Genomic DNA, 19,479 nt, shown 5'->3' on the forward strand with positions numbered 1-19,479 from the left:
CCACTAGTTCATGTGTTTGATTCAGATATTGACTGATCCACGAGTTCATGTGTTTGATTCAGATATTGACTGGCCCGCTAGTTCATGTGTTTGATTCAGATATTGACTGGTCCACTAGTTCATGTGTTTGATTCAGATATTGACTGATCCACGAGTTCATGTGTTTGATTCAGATATTGACTGATCCACTAGGTCATGTGTTTGAGTCAGATATTGACTGGTCCATTAGTTCATGTGTTTGATTCAGATATTGACTGGCCCACTAGTTCATGTGTTTGATTCAGATATTGACTGGCCCGCTAGTTCATGTGTTTTATTCAGATGTTGATGCCCCATCATGATGACTGTAATCTATGGTCAGTGTCAGACAGGCTCAATCCACAAACATGTGATACTCACTGGATATGTGGAGTTTGGATTCCCAGTCTGGTCTTGGTATTTTACTTCTAACCAGACAGGAGAACACGTTGGACTGCTGTTTGATTTTGATGTAGCTGCTGACACTGAGGAGCCCTTGACTGTCCCTCAGCAGTGTTGTGCTGGACAGTGATGTCACATCGTTTCCATCCCTGTCTCTCCAGATCACTTCAGGTTCAGGGTCCCACCCCTCTGATCTGCACACCAGCTGGGTCTGCTCTCCTTGTGTAGAGTCCATAGAGATTGAGGGCTGGGTCCCCAGAGCTGTCAGGGAATAGAGACAGTGAGACACACGCAGATAGACACACCAACCAGTGTGTCTATCTGCTCTCTTTATTATAGACTGAACTACTGTGTCAGTGCTGACATATCCAGTCCTGTGAGGATCCCAGCTCCCCTGTATTATATTATGAGTTACTGTGTCAGTGCTGACATATCCAGTCCTGTGAGGATCCCAGCTCCCCTGTATTATATTATGAGTTACTGTGTCAGTGCTGACATATCCAGTCCTGTGAGGATCCCAGCTCCCCTGTATTATATTATGAGTTACTGTGTCAGTGCTGACATATCCAGTCCTGCGAGTATCCCAGCTCCCCTGTATTATATTATGCCCTGTGAAGGGGCTCTAGGGGAGGCGGTCGTATGTACTGTATGCATGTCTCACTTCACAGATTGCTCTATATATCCAGAGAACTGCTCAATCAATTGTTGTGAAATTTGGTATTAACATTATTAAGTGAAGGTTATTGAGAATATCAGATTGTGAGGGTATAGGGGGAGTCTGTGTTTCTGTTCAGCATTCTGTCTGCATGTGTGACAGAGACAGAAGGTATTTGAGCTGTAAATCTCCCTCCCCACCAGAAAGGGCGCTGTGTAAGGTTGGTGTAAGCTTCCTCCTAGATGGGCTGACTCGACGGTAGATTGAAACCAGTGTAACGGCACATACACTGAACGACTCTACTGCGATCATAAACTCCATTGCAATCAGCTGCGAGGCAGACAGTGATTGGATAAACCATGGCGCCGGGCTGATCACGGGGAGGAGTTTTGGTACAAAGGGGGCGCAGCTACGTGAGTACGGCCCCTCATGTTGAACATGATTGCTAATCTGGAGCACTGTTTGTTTTGTTTTGTGTTTCTGTGTTACAGCCGAGAAAGAGCAGCCAACCCACATTGCACTGCACAGCCCAGCAGAGCACCACCACCCACACTGCACAACACAGCACCACCACCCACACTGCACAGCAGAGCACCACCACCCACACTGCACTGCACAGCACCACCACCCACACTGCACAGCAGAGCACCACCACCCACACTGCACAGCAGAGCACCACCACCCACACTGCACAGCACAGCACCACCACCCACACTGCACAGCAGAGCACCACCACCCACACTGCACTGCACAGCACCACCACTCACACTGCACAGCACAGCACCACCACCCACACTGCACAGCGCAGCACAGTACCACCACTCACACTGCACAGTACCACCACCCACACTGCACAGCACAGCACCACCACCCACACTGCAAAGCACAGCACAGGACCACCACCCACACTGCACAGCACAGTACCACCACCCACACTGCACAGCACAGCACCACCTCCCACACAGCACTGCACAGCACCACCACCCACACTGCACAGCACAGCACCACCACCCACACTGCACAGCACAGCACCACCACCCACACTGCACAGCACCACCACCCACACTGCACAGCACAGTACCACCACCCACACTGCACAGCACAGCACCACCACCCACACTGCACAGCACAGTACCACCACCCACACTGCACAGCACAGTACCACCACCCACACTGCACAGCACAGTACCACCACCCACACTGCACAGCACAGCACAGCACCGCACCACCACCCACACTGCACAGCACAGCACCACCACCCACACTGCACAGCACAGCACCACCACCCACACTGCACAGCACAGCACCACCACCCACACTGCACAGCACTGTATACTGCACCACCATCCCCCTGTTTGAAGAGCACATTGACATGCAATGATAAATAACTGTTGTTTGTTTTGTTGGAGACTGAAATCACGACGCACCCCCCCGATACCAATGATGATAGAAGGGTGGCTTTATTATTGACTTTTGAGAAACACACTGACATGTTTGTAACGCGGTAATTCATATTCTATACTGTTCTGTACATACTGTTGTATATGTCATGACCATCATTCAGAATACTGCTTGTCTACATTTTTTCATTTTACAGTCATGGGTAGTTTTGTAATGGAGATAGGAGCTGGGAATACATTAGTAGTGGGGTTCTACTTGTGTATCAAACATTACTGACCTGTGACTATCACTTCAGTCTGTCTGTTTTCATTCCAGCTTCCATCATCAGCGAAGCAGGTATAGACGCCTCTATAAGAGGGCCGGAGGTCTCTCAGTCTCAGAGAGAGATCGCCTCTCTGCAGTGCTTCAGGAGGGAGAGCAGTGCGGCCCCGGTAGTCACTGTCCTGTGTTCCTGGCTGATCCTTTTTCTTTAGATATAAATGAACAGGCTTGTCGAATCTGTCCCTGAACCACCTCACTTCCATGTCTACAGCACTGAGTCTGGATGAAATGTGACAGGGCAGGATGACATCATCACCAGGCTCAGCAATGACAGGCTGACCAGAGCCAACAACAGTCCATGCATCTGAGAAAGAAAAGACGAGGTAAAGCAATTGCAAACAAATAGGCCATTTCTCAAAACAGGACTCTAGTATTAGAAATAGTTGAAAGCTATTAGCTAAGTTCTGTGAGTCCATACATCAATGCAGGCAGCTATATACAGGACCCTGGAAATAAGAGGGAGCATCTCAATGGATTGGTTTCATTTCTACAGTCTCTCTCACCTTGTGTAGAAACAGCTGATAGCAAACTCAAGACAGTGAGACAGGTCCTCCCCAGGAATCTCATCTTCATTTCCCTGGAAAACAACAATGATAAAGATCTCTTAGTTAAAGCTGTGTGTCACTGTGGCAAAGTGCCCCGCCCCTGTGTGCATTTGTGTGTTCTATGTTGTATATATGCGTGCGTATGTTAATGTTGGTGTATAGATTGGTACACGGGATATAAACGGGTCTGTGTTTCACGTGTATTTAAAAAGTGTAGATTTGTATTTAGGCACGAGGAGAGCACAAATCACTTCACGTGCTGGTTAAATGTAATATGTGAGCACGGGGTTGCACAGAATTAATTCACGTGCTGGGATTCAAGTGAATAATTAATTAGTAATTGAATCCCAGCACAACAGTATATATAGATGCACATTTTCACTCGGTCGTGGTTAGGTGTTCGGAAGAGGAGAACGGGTGAGAGAGAGAGGAGAGTTAAAATAAGTAAAATCATTAAACGTAAAGATAAGTTTGTTTGTACTCACCGTGTCTGTCTGTCTGTCCGTGCACCGTTTGTTTAGTGTTAGTCCGTTTTGTATGTCTATTTATTTTGGCGTGTAGTGCCGTGTCCTGTTTTGTATTCCGTTATTTAAACCTGTTATTTTGTTATTAAACGCTGAGTGCCACCATTGCACTCAGCTCATCACAACCACCGTCTCTGTGTCTGTGTTTGAAATCCTTTCTGGTCTGACGCCACCCACTCTGGCCGTCTTTGTGACACGTGGTGTCTTCGTGGGATAGCCGCGCCTCCAAGCGTCAGACCAGGAGGGGTCTGGATTAAAAAAAAAAAAAGGTCAATGGCAGAAGACGCCGTCAAACTGCGGGACTGGTTCCTAGAAAATGCTGGGCTGGAGGCCCAGTCTCTGCCCATAGTCGTCCGGGCCCTGTGGATGATGGACAGTGAGAGATGGGAGGCATATCAGGAGGAACACACCCCAAACACCTTGGAGGAAGGTGTGGAGTTTGTCCTCAGCTACCTGGAGGCAACCATAAATGGAACAGCAGCCCAGGTAGCAGGACCACCAGCAGAGGGTGAGTACCTGCTGTCCCCATCTCCACCAGCAGAGGGTGAGTACCTGCTGTCCCCATCTCCACCAGCAGAGGCTGAGTACCTGCTGTCCCCATCTCCACCAGCAGAGGGTGAGTACCTGCTGTCCCCATCTCCACCAGCAGAGGGTGAATGCCTGCTGGTTTTGCCTTCACAGCCCAAGCGGGAGGAGCCTGAACGTCCTACGCCTGAGTGGAAGGAGCCCGAACATCCTACGCCTGAGTGGGAGGAGCCCGAACATCCTACGCCTGAGTGGGAGGAGCCCGAACGTCCTACGCCTGAGTGGGAGGAGCCCGAACGTCCTACGCCTGAGTGGGAGGAGCCCGAACGTCCTACGCCTGAGTGGGGGGAGCCCGAACGTCCTACGCCTGAGTGGGGGGAGCCCGAACGTCCTACGCCTGAGTGGGGGGAGCCCGAACGTCCACAGCCCAAGAGGGGGGAGTCGGTGCGTCCACAGCCCAAAAGGGAGGAGTCGGTGCGTCCACAGCCCAAAAGGGAGGAGTCGGTGCGTCCACAGCCCAAAAGGGAGGAGTCGGTGCGTCCACAGCCCAAAGGGAGGCAAGTCGGGGCTTCCACAGCCCTGGGACCCAAGCCACCAGCAGAGGGAAAATGCCTGCTGGTTCAGCCCCAAGAGCCGGAAGGGGAGGGGTTACAGGCTCAACCCCCTGAAAATTTTTGGGGGGGAGAAGGGCAGGATGCTGGTGTCCCCCAGCAGCCTCTCGCTATGCTGCTGAAGGCAGCACGGCGCGCACATGCCCAGCCGCCACAGCAGAGGGAGCCAGCACCGCCAGGAGCACCGCCAGGAGCAGAGGAGCTGGAGCTGCCTCTGCCTCCACCACCGCCAGGAGCAGAGGAGCTGGAGCTGCCTCTGCCTCCACCACCGCCAGGAGCAGAGGAGCTGGAGCTGCCTCTGCCTCCACCACCGCCAGGAGCAGAGGAGCTGGAGCTGCCTCTGCCTCCACCACCGCCAGGAGCAGAGGAGCTGGAGCTGCCTCTGCCTCCACCACCGCCAGGAGCAGAGGAGCTGGAGCTGCCTCTGCCTCCACCACCGCCCGGAGCAGAGGAGCAGGAGCTGCCTCTGCCTCCACCACCGCCCGGAGCAGAGGCGCAGGAGCTGCCTCTGCCTCCGCCACCGCCCGGAGCAGAGGAGCAGGAGCTGCCTCTGCTGCCCGTACCTCCGCAGGGAGTACGGTGGCCGGAGCCCCAGAAAGGGGAGCTGCCGGCCACGAAGGGGGAGGAGGTCTGGAGACCACTTTCCCCAGCAGCAGTTTCGCTGCAGGAGGTCTTGTGGCCGGAGCCCCACAGGAGGGAGCTGCCGGCTACGAAGAAGGGGGAGGTCGGGGGACCACCCGCCCCCGCAGCTTTTTCGCTGCAGGACGGGACCAGCATGCTGTCAGCCGTGCCACTACCGGCAGGGGAGCTGACAGCATTGCCAGCCATGGGCCTACTGAAGCCTCCCTTCCCAGCCCGAGACTTTGTCCTGGACTGCTGGATTTTTAAGGGGGGAGGTGGCCGTTGAGGCCATGTGTGCTGCGCACAAGGGGGGGTATATGTGGCAAAGTGCCCCGCCCCTGTGTGCATTTGTGTGTTCTATGTTGTATATATGCGTGCGTATGTTAATGTTGGTGTATAGATTGGTACACGGGATATAAACGGGTCTGTGTTTCACGTGTATTTAAAAAGTGTAGATTTGTATTTAGGCACGAGGAGAGCACAAATCACTTCACGTGCTGGTTAAATGTAATATGTGAGCACGGGGTTGCACAGAATTAATTCACGTGCTGGGATTCAAGTGAATAATTAATTAGTAATTGAATCCCAGCACAACAGTATATATAGATGCACATTTTCACTCGGTCGTGGTTGGGTGTTCGGAAGAGGAGAACGGGTGAGAGAGAGAGGAGAGTTAAAATAAGTAAAATCATTAAACGTAAAGATAAGTTTGTTTGTACTCACCGTGTCTGTCTGTCTGTCCGTGCACCGTTTGTTTAGTGTTAGTCCGTTTTGTATGTCTATTTATTTTGGCGTGTAGTGCCGTGTCCTGTTTTGTATTCCGTTATTTAAACCTGTTATTTTGTTATTAAACGCTGAGTGCCACCATTGCACTCAGCTCATCACAACCACCGTCTCTGTGTCTGTGTTTGAAATCCTTTCTGGTCTGACGCCACCCACTCTGGCCGTCTTTGTGACAGTCACTAACAGATTATTAATATCAGGGATCACATTCATCAGGATGGCTCTTATTTGAATGTTCAGCTGCCTTGGATTGTAATTTTAGAGCAGCTTCTAACCTGCTATTCTTAGCTAAGGGTCTTGAGAGAAGGTAGTAGCAGATCCACTCAACAGATTTCTGGATTGTAGCAATGTTCTTGAGAAGGTAGTAGCAGATCCATTCTATTACACACTGAACCAGCCAGCATTCTATTACACACTGAACCAGCCAGCATTCTATTACACACTGAACCATCCAGTATTCTATTACACACTGAACCAGCAAGTATTGTATTTATACATGCTTCCACTGGTGAGATCACTGGTAAACACAGTGTGACTCTTCACATCTTCACTGTTATGCTGAGGACACACTGCTGTATGTGTCTATGAAACCTGGTGACACCGCTGCTATTTCAACCTTACTGGAGTGTGTTGCTGAAATCAGAAGCTGGATGTCTCAATGTCTTGCTATTGAGCTCCAGTTATGTCCAATACATTATCCTCCATCAGGTAAGGAGAATAAGGGTTTGTACTGGGGAATACTACCCTGGGAAAAAATTGTGGAAAAATGGCTTATTGGCAATGTATTTGTTGGCATGGAGAATTAGGCTGCAATATCACTCTCAGTGTTGATTGAACTGAGAGTGTGATGTGGTACCGGCCCCAGAGTCATGCATCTAATGAAGTGTTAATGACAGAGGTGGAGGTTCTTAACTGGCAGATAATGAATGGCCTGTGGGAAGGTTCAGGGGGTTCACAGTCAACTCATCCCAAAACGAGGTCGGCTTAAGCACTGTCGGATGCAAGTGAAATCAGATGCTTCACGGTCCTCTCACCCAAACTGCGCGAAATGACATCTCTTATACAATAAGAGACACCCTTCATACTATGTATTAACTTATATAATAAAAATAATAACAATAACAACAACAACAACAATAATAATAATAATAATAATTTTGTATAAAATAAAGCCACACATGTTGATGCGCGTCCTCATATCTCGATTGCGGTTTGCTTAGATAGTATTTTAAATATAGGAGCTGTATCCATCATGATTCAGATCGTTGTATAACAGGTGAATTGTAGGCTACTGCACACGACTACAATAACAGTAACAGTAATAATAATATGTTGTGTTTCATATAAAATAAAGCCATTGGCTTTTGAAGGTCCAAATACTGTGAAACGCATCTGAGGCAAATTTGGGACAGTTCAGGGTTTTCAACTCACACCCCAGTTATAGTGAGTGCCATCTTCAGTGAACTGTACAGGGTGTTCATAATTCACTGAGTAGAGACTGTGAGTCCTGAGGGACTGTAGGCATCTTCAGTGAACTGTACAGGGTGTTCATAATTCACTGAGTAGAGACTGAGAGTCCTGAGGGACTGTAGGCATCTTCAGTGAACTGTACAGGGTGGAACACACAGTGTTCACAATGCAGTTTGCAAGTGCACTCGGTTCGTTTATATGGTCTGTGAACTGGATGTTTACAATATCCTGCAGGGTATCTTGAAAGATGGCAGCTGTTGAAGTATTGCTCCAGGTTTTAACAGCATGTTTCAGATTCTTGCATATTGCTGTGGAGGGAAGCTGGGGAACGTGGGGAGCTCTTTGCTAATTTAATGAATACATGTGTTGAATGCCTGTAGTAGGAGAGAGTGCAGTATTCAGGTACATCATTCTTCTCTGTTCTCCTACTGTAGGCATGAAACAAAGTAATTTGAGAAAAGACTGAATATATTTTATATTTTACAGTTTTGTCCAGTTTGGCTTGGATTTTGGTGTCTGACCAAATGTTTATCAGAGCTTTAGTTTCTTGCACTGTTCATGTAATTTATGGTTACCAGATTCACAGAGTGAAAATCTGAGAGGTTTTTCTTCTCTTCAATTCACTGATGTCATACCAATTCTGAAGCTGTTAAAATAACAGTATATAATAACAGAATAATAGTTTACAAATTAAACATTGGGTGTATTATTCACAGTTTCCTTCAATTTTATCCTCCACAGTGTGCAGCAGACATGGCTTTTTACTGTTGAGATATCTGCTGATTCCTGTCCACTGTGATTCATACCGCTGAGAAAATAAGAAGGTAATAACACACAACACTACCTTACTGTATTTCTCAACACAAAACCCTTCCTGGGAGGCTGAAACACTCAGCTTCACTTACACTTATAAAACATCCACACTGTATACAAGCATTGACCAGACCAGAATGTAGGTTTGTACTGAAATATTTACACACGCATGTGCTGCTAGCCAATCAGATTACTGGATATTTTCAAATAATCATGTTCTCAATAATATGACATCCTTGTATCTGGCAATACTGCACACAGTTTTCATGACTTCAAATCACATTTCAATTGACTATTTCAAGCATTTCTAAACAACTCTGCCCTTAACAACATACTTATTCAAACCATTAAACTGCTGTAATAACAGCATGTCAGTGGCATTCATCCCCTGGCCAGGCTGTAATTAGAGCCATGAGTAACAGGAAGAAGTAGATCACCACACCCTTATCCACTGTGTGCACAAGCAAACAGAGGGACAGATGCCTTCATATACTGACACAGCCTGATACTCTTGAATCACCACACCCTTATCCACTGTGTGCACAAGCAAACAGAGGGACAGATGCCTTCATATACTGACACAGTCTGATACTCTTGAATCACCACACCCTTATCCACTGTGTGCACAAGCAAACAGAGGGACAGATGCCTTCATATACTGACACAGTCTGATACTCTTGAATCACCACACCCTTATCCACTGTGTGCACAAGCAAACAGAGGGACAGATGCCTTCATATACTGACACAGTCTGATACTCTTGCATCACCACACCCTTATCCACTGTGTGCACAAGCAAACAGAGGGACAGATGCCTTCATATACTGACACAGTGTGATACTCTTGAATCACCACACCCTTATCCACTGTGTGCACAAGCAAACAGAGGGACAGATGCCTTCATATACTGACACAGTCTGATACTCTTGAATCACCACACCCTTATCCACTGTGTGCACAAGCAAACAGAGGGACAGATGCCTTCATATACTGACACAGTCTGATACTCTTGAATCACCACACCCTTATCCACTGTGTGCACAAGGAAACAGAGGGACAGATGCCTTCATATACTGACACAGTCTGATACTCTTGCATCACCACACCCTTATCCACTGTGTACACAAGCAAACAGAGGGACAGATGCCTTCATATACTGACACAGTCTGATACTCTTGAATCACCACACCCTTATCCACTGTGTGCACAAGCAAACAGAGGGACAGATGCCTTCATATACTGACACAGTCTGATACTCTTGAATCACCACACCCTTATCCACTGTGTGCACAAGCAAACAGAGGGACAGATGCCTTCATATACTGACACAGTCTGATACTCTTGAATCACCACACCCTTATCCACTGTGTGCACAAGGAAACAGAGGGACAGATGCCTTCATATACTGACACAGTCTGATACTCTTGCATCACCACACCCTTATCCACTGTGTGCACAAGCAAACAGAGGGACAGATGCCTTCATATACTGACACAGTGTGATACTCTTGAATCACCACACCCTTATCCTCTGTGTGCACAAGCAAACAGAGGGACAGATGACTTCATATACTGACACAGTCTGATACTCTTGAATCACCACACCCTTATCCACTGTGTGCACAAGCAAACAGAGGGACAGATGCCTTCATATACTGACACAGTCTGATACTCTTGAATCACCACACCCTTATCCACTGTGTGCACAAGCAAACAGAGGGACAGATGGCTTCATATACTGACACAGTGTGATACTCTTGCATCACCACACCCTTATCCACTGTGTGCACAAGCAAACAGAGGGACAGATGCCTTCATATACTGACACAGTCTGATACTCTTGAATCACCACACCCTTATCCACTGTGTGCACAAGGAAACAGAGGGACAGGTGCCTTCATATACTGACACAGTGTGATACTCTTGAATCACCACACCCTTATCCACTGTGTGCACAAGCAAACAGAGGGACAGATGCCTTCATATACTGACACAGTCTGATACTCTTGAATCACCACACCCTTATCCACTGTGTGCACAAGGAAACAGAGGGACAGATGCCTTCATATACTGACACAGTCTGATACTCTTGAATCACCACACCCTTATCCACTGTGTGCACAAGCAAACAGAGGGACAGATGGCGTCATATACTGACACAGTGTGATACTCTTGAATCGCCACACCCTTATCCACTGTGTGCACAAGCAAACAGAGGGACAGATGCCTTCATATACTGACACAGTCTGATACTCTTGAATCACCACACCCTTATCCACTGTGTGCACAAGCAAACAGAGGGACAGATGCCTTCATATACTGACACAGTCTGATACTCTTGAATCACCACACCCTTATCCACTGTGTGCACAAGCAAACAGAGGGACAGATGCCTTCATATACTGACACAGTGTGATACTCTTGCATCACCACACCCTTATCCACTGTGTGCACAAGCAAACAGAGGGACAGATGCCTTCATATACTGACACAGTGTGATACTCTTGAATCACCACACCCTTATCCACTGTGTGCTCAAGCAAACAGAGGGACAGATGCCTTCATATACTGACACAGTGTGATACTCTTGAATCATCACACCCTTATCCACTGTGTGCACAAGCAAACAGAGGGACAGATGCCTTCATATACTGACACAGTCTGATACTCTTGAATCACCACACCCTTATCCACTGTGTGCACAAGGAAACAGAGGGACAGATGCCTTCATATACTGACACAGTCTGATACTCTTGCATCACCACACCCTTATCCACTGTGTGCACAAGCAAACAGAGGGACAGATGCCTTCATACAGTGCCTTGCGAAAGTATTCGGCCCCCTTGAACTTTGCGACCTTTTGCCACATTTCAGGCTTCAAACATAAAGATATGAAACCGTAATTTTTTGTGAAGAATCAACAACAAGTGGGACATAATCATGAAGTGGAACGAAATTTATTGGATATTTCAAACTTTTTTAACAAATAAAAAACTGAAAAATTGGGCGTGCAAAATTATTCAGCCCCCTTAAGTTAATACTTTGTAGCGCCACCTTTTGCTGCGATTACAGCTGTAAGTCGCTTGGGGTATGTCTCTATCAGTTTTGCACATCGAGAGACTGAAATTTTTGCCCATTCCTCCTTGCAAAACAGCTCGAGCTCAGTGAGGTTGGATGGAGAGCATTTGTGAACAGCAGTTTTCAGTTCTTTCCACAGATTCTCGATTGGATTCAGGTCTGGACTTTGACTTGGCCATTCTAACACCTGGATATGTTTATTTGTGAACCATTCCATTGTAGATTTTGCTTTATGTTTTGGATCATTGTCTTGTTGGAAGACAAATCTCCGTCCCAGTCTCAGGTCTTTTGCAGACTCCATCAGGTTTTCTTCCAGAATGGTCCTGTATTTGGCTCCATCCATCTTCCCATCAATTTTAACCATCTTCCCTGTCCCTGCTGAAGAAAAGCAGGCCCAAACCATGATGCTGCCACCACCATGTTTGACAGTGGGGATGGTGTGTTCAGGGTGATGAGCTGTGTTGCTTTTACGCCAAACATAACGTTTTGCATTGTTGCCAAAAAGTTCGATTTTGGTTTCATCTGACCAGAGCACCTTCTTCCACATGTTTGGTGTGTCTCCCAGGTGGCTTGTGGCAAACTGTAAACGACACTTTTTATGGATATCTTTAAGAAATGGCTTTCTTCTTGCCACTCTTCCATAAAGGCCAGATTTGTGCAGTATACGACTGATTGTTGTCCTATGGACAGAGTCTCCCACCTCAGCTGTAGATCTCTGCAGTTCATCCAGTGATCATGGGCCTCTTGGCTGCATCTCTGATCAGTCTTCTCCTTGTATGAGCTGAAAGTTTAGAGGGACGGCCAGGTCTTGGTAGATTTGCAGTGGTCTGATACTCCTTCCATTTCAATATTATCGCTTGCACAGTGCTCCTTGGGATGTTTAAAGCTTGGGAAATCTTTTTGTATCCAAATCCGGCTTTAAACTTCTCCACAACAGTATCTCGGACCTGCCTGGTGTGTTCCTTGTTCTTCATGATGCTCTCTGCGCTTTAAACGGACCTCTGAGACTATCACAGTGCAGGTGCATTTATACGGAGACTTGATTACACACAGGTGGATTCTATTTATCATCATTAGTCATTTAGGTCAACATTGGATCATTCAGAGATCCTCACTGAACTTCTGGAGAGAGTTTGCTGCACTGAAAGTAAAGGGGCTGAATAATTTTGCACGCCCAATTTTTCAGTTTTTTATTTGTTAAAAAAGTTTGAAATATCCAATAAATTTCGTTCCACTTCATGATTGTGTCCCACTTGTTGTTGATTCTTCACAAAAAATTACAGTTTCATATCTTTATGTTTGAAGCCTGAAATGTGGCAAAAGGTCGCAAAGTTCAAGGGGGCCGAATACTTTCGCAAGGCACTGTATACTGACACAGTGTGATACTCTTGAATCACCACACCCTTATCCACTGTGTGCACAAGCAAACAGAGGGACAGATGGCTTCATATACTGACACAGTGTGATACTCTTGAATCACCACACCCTTATCCACTGTGTGCACAAGCAAACAGAGGGACAGATGCCTTCATATACTGACACAGTCTGATACTCTTGCATCACCACACCCTTATCCACTGTGTGCACAAGCAAACAGAGGGACAGATGGCTTCATATACTGACACAGTCTGATACTCTTGCATCACCACACCCTTATCCACTGTGTGCACAAGCAAACAGAGGGACAGATGCCTTCATATACTGACACAGTGTGATACTCTTGAATCACCACACCCTTATCCACTGTGTGCACAAGCAAACAGAGGGACAGATGCCTTCATATACTGACACAGTCTGATACTCTTGAATCACCACACCCTTATCCACTGTGTGCACAAGGAAACAGAGGGACAGATGCCTTCATATACTGACACAGTCTGATACTCTTGAATCACCACACCCTTATCCACTGTGTGCACAAGCAAACAGAGGGACAGATGGCGTCATATACTGACACAGTGTGATACTCTTGAATCACCACACCCTTATCCACTGTGTGCACAAGCAAACAGAGGGACAGATGCCTTCATATACTGACACAGTCTGATACTCTTGAATCACCACACCCTTATCCACTGTGTGCACAAGCAAACAGAGGGACAGATGCCTTCATATACTGACACAGTCTGATACTCTTGAATCACCACACCCTTATCCACTGTGTGCACAAGCAAACAGAGGGACAGATGCCTTCATATACTGACACAGTGTGATACTCTTGCATCACCACACCCTTATCCACTGTGTGCACAAGCAAACAGAGGGACAGATGCCTTCATATACTGACACAGTGTGATACTCTTGAATCACCACACCCTTATCCACTGTGTGCACAAGCAAACAGAGGGACAGATGGCTTCATATACTGACACAGTCTGATACTCTTGCATCACCACACCCTTATCCACTGTGTGCACAAGCAAACAGAGGGACAGATGCCTTCATATACTGACACAGTCTGATACTCTTGAATCACCACACCCTTATCCACTGTGTGCACAAGCAAACAGAGGGACAGATGCCTTCATATACTGACACAGCGTGATACTCTTGAATCACCACACCCTTATCCACTGTGTGCACAAGCAAACAGAGGGACAGATGCCTTCATATACTGACACAGCGTGATACTCTTGAATCACCACACCCTTATCCACTGTGTGCACAAGCAAACAGAGGGACAGATGCCTTCATATACTGACACAGTGTGATACTCTTGAATCACCACACCCTTATCCACTGTGTGCACAAGCAAACAGAGGGACAGATGCCTTCATATACTGACACAGCGTGATACTCTTGAATCACCACACCCTTATCCACTGTGTGCACAAGCAAACAGGTAGGGATGAAACAGTAAATTTCCACGATAGGAATAGTTGTGAGCCACTCTTTCATGATACACCGATTATCACGATGGTAGCGGTTATTTTTCAATTACTTTTTTAACTGAATAAAAAGAAAAAAATAACAAGTTCTGTGTTTTTTTTTTTCTCTGTGGGATATGGTCTGCAACACAAGGAAGCTACAGACTTTAAAAAAGAGCAAGACTAGCAAGAATGAAAAAAAATACTAGAACACAGGTGGAAGAAAAATAATCTTAATTTTTACTCCTGCTTTATTTACACATTTTAGTTATTTAAATGTACTTAAACAGTACATAATTACAAAATCTGAAGCATCTGTATTTCTTTCAATACATTTAAAGTACTTGATTTACACACATATACTGCAAACTATTCTCAATTCTTTTTCAAATAGTCTGCAAAATAAATAAATAATTTTGTGCTATACAACCTGTAAGTATTGAATGGAGCAGAATGGGCATGATGTTCTTTAAGCATATTCCTTTTTTATTCCTTTTTCTGTTGTTATTTCATTTAGAATTTAAGAAAACACATTTCAATACCGTTATCAGCTTTGCCTGTTTTTCTGGTGGTATAATAGCCTATAACGTGTACATTTTAATGAACGTATTGAAATTACATATTGATAATTGAGGGTGGAACAGAGGACAGTACAGGGAGGGCGCTGCACTGGAAAGGTATGTTATTAAAGTGACCTTGCTTGTTGACTGTTGACGTATTTTAACTCCACGGGTGCCACGTACAGAAGGGCAGGTTTGAAGGTGTTCCTGCTTTCGTTGTTGTGCTTTTGCCACATTCTGCGGATTGGATGCACATCCTGTGGTATTTCCCCACTATATATTTTTTGTAGTGAAAGTACACACTAGGGCTGTGTGGCAATGTGCCCCGCCCCTGTGTGCATATTAAGTGTTGTATGTTGCGTGTGTTAATGTTGGTGTATAGTCATTGGGACACAGGATATAAACGGGTCTGTGTTTCACGTGTAGTTAAAAATGTATAATTATATTTAGGCACGGGATTGCACTATCACATCACGTGCAAGTAAAGAGTAATAGTATGTGAGCACGAGATTGCACAGAATTAATTCACGTGCTGGGATTCAAGTGGATAATTAATTAGTAATTGAATCCCAGCACAATAGTATATATAGGCGCACATTTCCTTCACTCGGGGTTGGGTGTTCGAGAGTGGAGAACGGGTGTGGAGAAGGAGTAACTAAACGTGAAAGAAAGCGTAAATATAAGTGTTTGTACTCACCGTGTTTGTTTGTCTCTCCGTGCACCGTTTGTTAAGTGTTTAGTACGTTTTGTTTGTCTATTTATTTTGGCGCAAGTGCCGTGTCCTGTTTTGTGTTCAAACCTTTTATTTTCTGTTCTGTTTATTAAATGCTGAGCGAAAGAATTCGCTCAGCTTCACCAAACCCCAAATCTCTGTCTGTTTATTTCCTGCTTCTGGTCTGACGCCACCCACTCCGGCCGTCTTTGTGACAGGCTGTCAGTTAAGCCTCAAAATAGCAATGGATTAATTGGGCACACAAAATATAATCATTCTAGTAAATATCAATGATTGTATGTGACAGAAATACAATGAGTTTTGGTTGTAAATCTCCCTCCCGACCTGTGAGGGCGCTAAGCAGCTAAAGGAGAAGTCTTTGGACGGTCTGGCCTGACAGTTCTTTCCCCAGGTCGGGAAGTCGGTTAGTCTGGAAGGCGGCAAGACTCCATTGCAGGAACGTATTGACCCAGAAGGGAAACGACGTAGCAGCTGTAGATAGTAGAGACAGCTGCACTCGTTTACCAAGGGGTCATGTGTGATAGCATAAAGGGGACGGAGAATCACAATCTTCTCCGTCACTTGGTTTGAGAGACAAGTAACTGGAAGGACCGGGAGAAACCCCTAAAAACTAGTGAGTGTTTTGTTTGTTTTGTCGCCGTTAGTAATTGTCTTTTGTTTTTGTAAATCACTAGACGGCTAACACGTCTCCGGAGGTAGGATGGGACCAGCAAATCAGATGCTAGTTAACACAAGCAGGAAAAGAAGAGCACGCCCACTGCTTGTCTGGCAGAAATACTGTAAATAGCAAGGCAGGGCGTTAGGTGCAGTTTCGTTGATAAACTTAAATAATGTTATTAACTGTGCGTGTTACAAAAACGTAATTATTGAATCGATTATCCAGTATTTATATATCCATGTATATAATGAGGAATGGAATTGAATGGAATTGAATGAGAGAAAAGCATCTGTTCTGCTTTCAGCCATGTTTAGTGAGAATGTGCGACAGGTTGACTGAGTGGTCTGACGTCAGGCAGAAGCAGGAAGGAAACTGACACCAGGGAAGTACTGCAGGTAAAGGCTGTGCCGTTTTTATTCAGCACAACACACATAAATAAAATATTTAAACAAAAAAAACTCACTTGCTCACCGAGCGAAAATAAAAGGTTTGAACATGACAAAAATCACGAACACAAAAAATACACAAACAGAGGTCAGGCTGGGCAAATAGCCGTCACTGATCCTTTATGTTATTACTCTTACGTTTCTCTAATCGCTCTCTCCACTCTCGCTCCTCATACACCCGCCCGAGTGCCGAGAGCTGCAGGCTTTTATAACAGGTGACCATCTCCCGATTAGCAACAAATTAAATCACTTAATACATTCGGGAGATGGCCACCTTCTGCACGAGTTTTTTAATTACAATGTGGATGGGGCTTCCCATCCACGTTACTAAATAATAAAATAAACAAACGGCTACACCGTCTTAATACATAAGCCCCGCGGCGCTCGCCATCATATACAATAATAAATCATAATAATAATAATACAAAATAACACAGGGGCGGAGGGGGACCCCGATCTAAAAGTAAACAAACAAAACAATGTACAGGGCACCTCGCCCTGTTACAGTATGTGACTATCGTCTAATTACAAATGTCCACGATATGATTATCACAAATATCGTAATATTGAAAAATAGTTTCATCCCTATTCCCGACACAGATAAGGCTATGCTGCTGGATGGGCCCGTATCCCCGGGACATACTTTTGGACCGTGGAGGAGATCCTGCAGCGATCCCACCGAGAATGCGATGCATCTCAGCACGTGGCCGCGTTACTCCCTCCCCGCACTCATGCAAGGGGTAGGTCGAACCGCTGGCAAACCCCTCCAGCTCGGGTTCCCACGGCTCCACTGGGTGACCTGAGGCACCACCTACAAGGCACAGCAGCGGTGAGCAACCGGGCAATCCCAAAAGGCAGAGGGAACGGAGGATGTGGCCAGTCCACTCCAGAGTCCCAGGAGGCGGTTCCAGGGCCACCGCCCCAAACTGACCCGCCACAACTCAGCAGCCCCAGCAGGCCCCCTGAAGGCTTGCGGCCTCAGACCTCCTTTTCGGCAAACCAGCTGTATTACTGGCGTGCTTGCACCTCGGACACCTGGGTGCTTGCCACCGTACACAACGGTTACACCCTTCAGTTCCACTTGGAATCACAAATACTTTTGTGACAGACCCTCTCCAGGCCTCTGTACTTCAGAAAGAAGTAGCCGCCATGCTGTGCAAGCGAGCCATTCAGTACCACAGAGAGAGGTACTACTCGAGATATTTTCTGGTGGCCTAGACCTGAGGCTTAAAAGAAAGAAGGTTCCAGATGCTGACTCACCGTCACATTCTCCAGTCAGTCCGGATGGACGACTGGTTCACCACCGTGGAATTACGGGACGCGTATTTTCATGTTCCCATTCATCCAGAGCACAGGAAGTATCTCCGCTTCGCCTTTCAGGGAAGCGTTTACGAGTTCGCTATGCTGCCATTCAGCCTCTCCCTAGTTCCTCGTACATTTTCAAAGTGCGTAGATGCTATCCTGGCTCCCCTGTAGGTGAGGGGGATCAGAGTAATAAACTATATTGACGACTGTTTGATCTGTTCCCAGTTACGAGAGGGAGCAGTGGCCCAGGCGGCAGTGGTGACAGAGCATCTGGTGAGGCTGGGCCTCACCATCAATGATGCAGTCGGCTTACATCGTTTTGTCTGTTATGGGATACGGACCCTAGGACAGCCCCTCTCAAAGCAGCAGCTGTCACATTGGATTGCTGACACTGTCTAGACTGCGTATGATGGTGCTGGCTTGCCCCCGCCTGGGAAGGTAGTCGCACATTCCACTAGAGGGGGCCTCACTGTCTGATATCTGTACTGCGGCTAGCTGGGCTATGCCGCATACTTTCTCCAGGTTCTACCATCTTAATGTGGTAGATCCTTCCTTGCCTTCATTAGGCACGAGGGTCCTTGATGGTGTAAGTTCACACCACTGACCCCTGGGTTATACAGTTCTGATGCATCCCTCATATGCTGCCGTTCCTTGTCCCTCACGACGGCTCTGGTATACTTTCCCATAAGTAATGTTGGTGGTCATCTTCGAATTGAAAGGGAACGTTAGGTTACCTACCGTAACCCTGGCTACCTGAAAGAGAAGACGACCACCAACCGTGAGGTCGCATGTCGCCCTCACAGGGTCGATGCAAAAAGAGAAATGGCTTCCTCAGTATGATGGTTTTAATCCCTCAGTGGGCAGGACTGAGTGCATCATCCAAGGAAGGGGTCTATCAGCAGCTCTGATATAAAGAGCTCAGTAATACCTACCCATAGACAGACATATCCCATAAGTAATGTTGGTGGTTGTCTTCTCTTTCAGCAAACCAGGGTTACGGTAGGTAACCTAGCATTTTGTTTTGTTGCAATCCTAGTATTTTCTGTTATGAGGACTGTAATAAACGAAAACCAAAACAGTGAGGTGTTTTTTCTTTGTACAATGCCCCTCCTTTTCTAAAACATTTTGAAGAGTATGTGTACAT

The 19,479-nt window shown here is 46.4% G+C and overlaps 2 protein-coding genes across 3 annotated transcripts in view; one reads left to right on the forward strand and one right to left on the reverse strand.

Annotated features, from left to right (window-relative positions):
* Positions 1-19,479, forward strand: part of LOC117965866 (butyrophilin subfamily 1 member A1-like) — a 486,786-nt gene that overhangs the window by 57,965 nt on the left and 409,342 nt on the right. The gene's annotated exons all lie outside the window — the stretch shown is intronic.
* The window catches only part of LOC117407797 (butyrophilin subfamily 1 member A1-like), a 422,535-nt gene that overhangs the window by 14,674 nt on the left and 388,382 nt on the right, over positions 1-19,479 (reverse strand). For both annotated transcript variants that reach the window (XM_059015840.1, XM_059015839.1), the window contains exons 2-4: positions 3,301-3,374; positions 2,754-3,101; positions 400-681 (exon numbers count right to left, since the gene is read on the reverse strand). In XM_059015840.1, coding sequence (XP_058871823.1) covers positions 400-681; positions 2,754-3,101; positions 3,301-3,370 — 700 coding nt within the window. In that variant the 5' untranslated portion in view covers positions 3,371-3,374. The remainder of the gene's footprint in view (positions 1-399; positions 682-2,753; positions 3,102-3,300; positions 3,375-19,479) is intronic.

This window comes from Acipenser ruthenus, chromosome 51 (genome assembly GCF_902713425.1).
Source record: "Acipenser ruthenus chromosome 51, fAciRut3.2 maternal haplotype, whole genome shotgun sequence".
NCBI classification, from domain to species: domain Eukaryota; kingdom Metazoa; phylum Chordata; class Actinopteri; order Acipenseriformes; family Acipenseridae; genus Acipenser; species Acipenser ruthenus.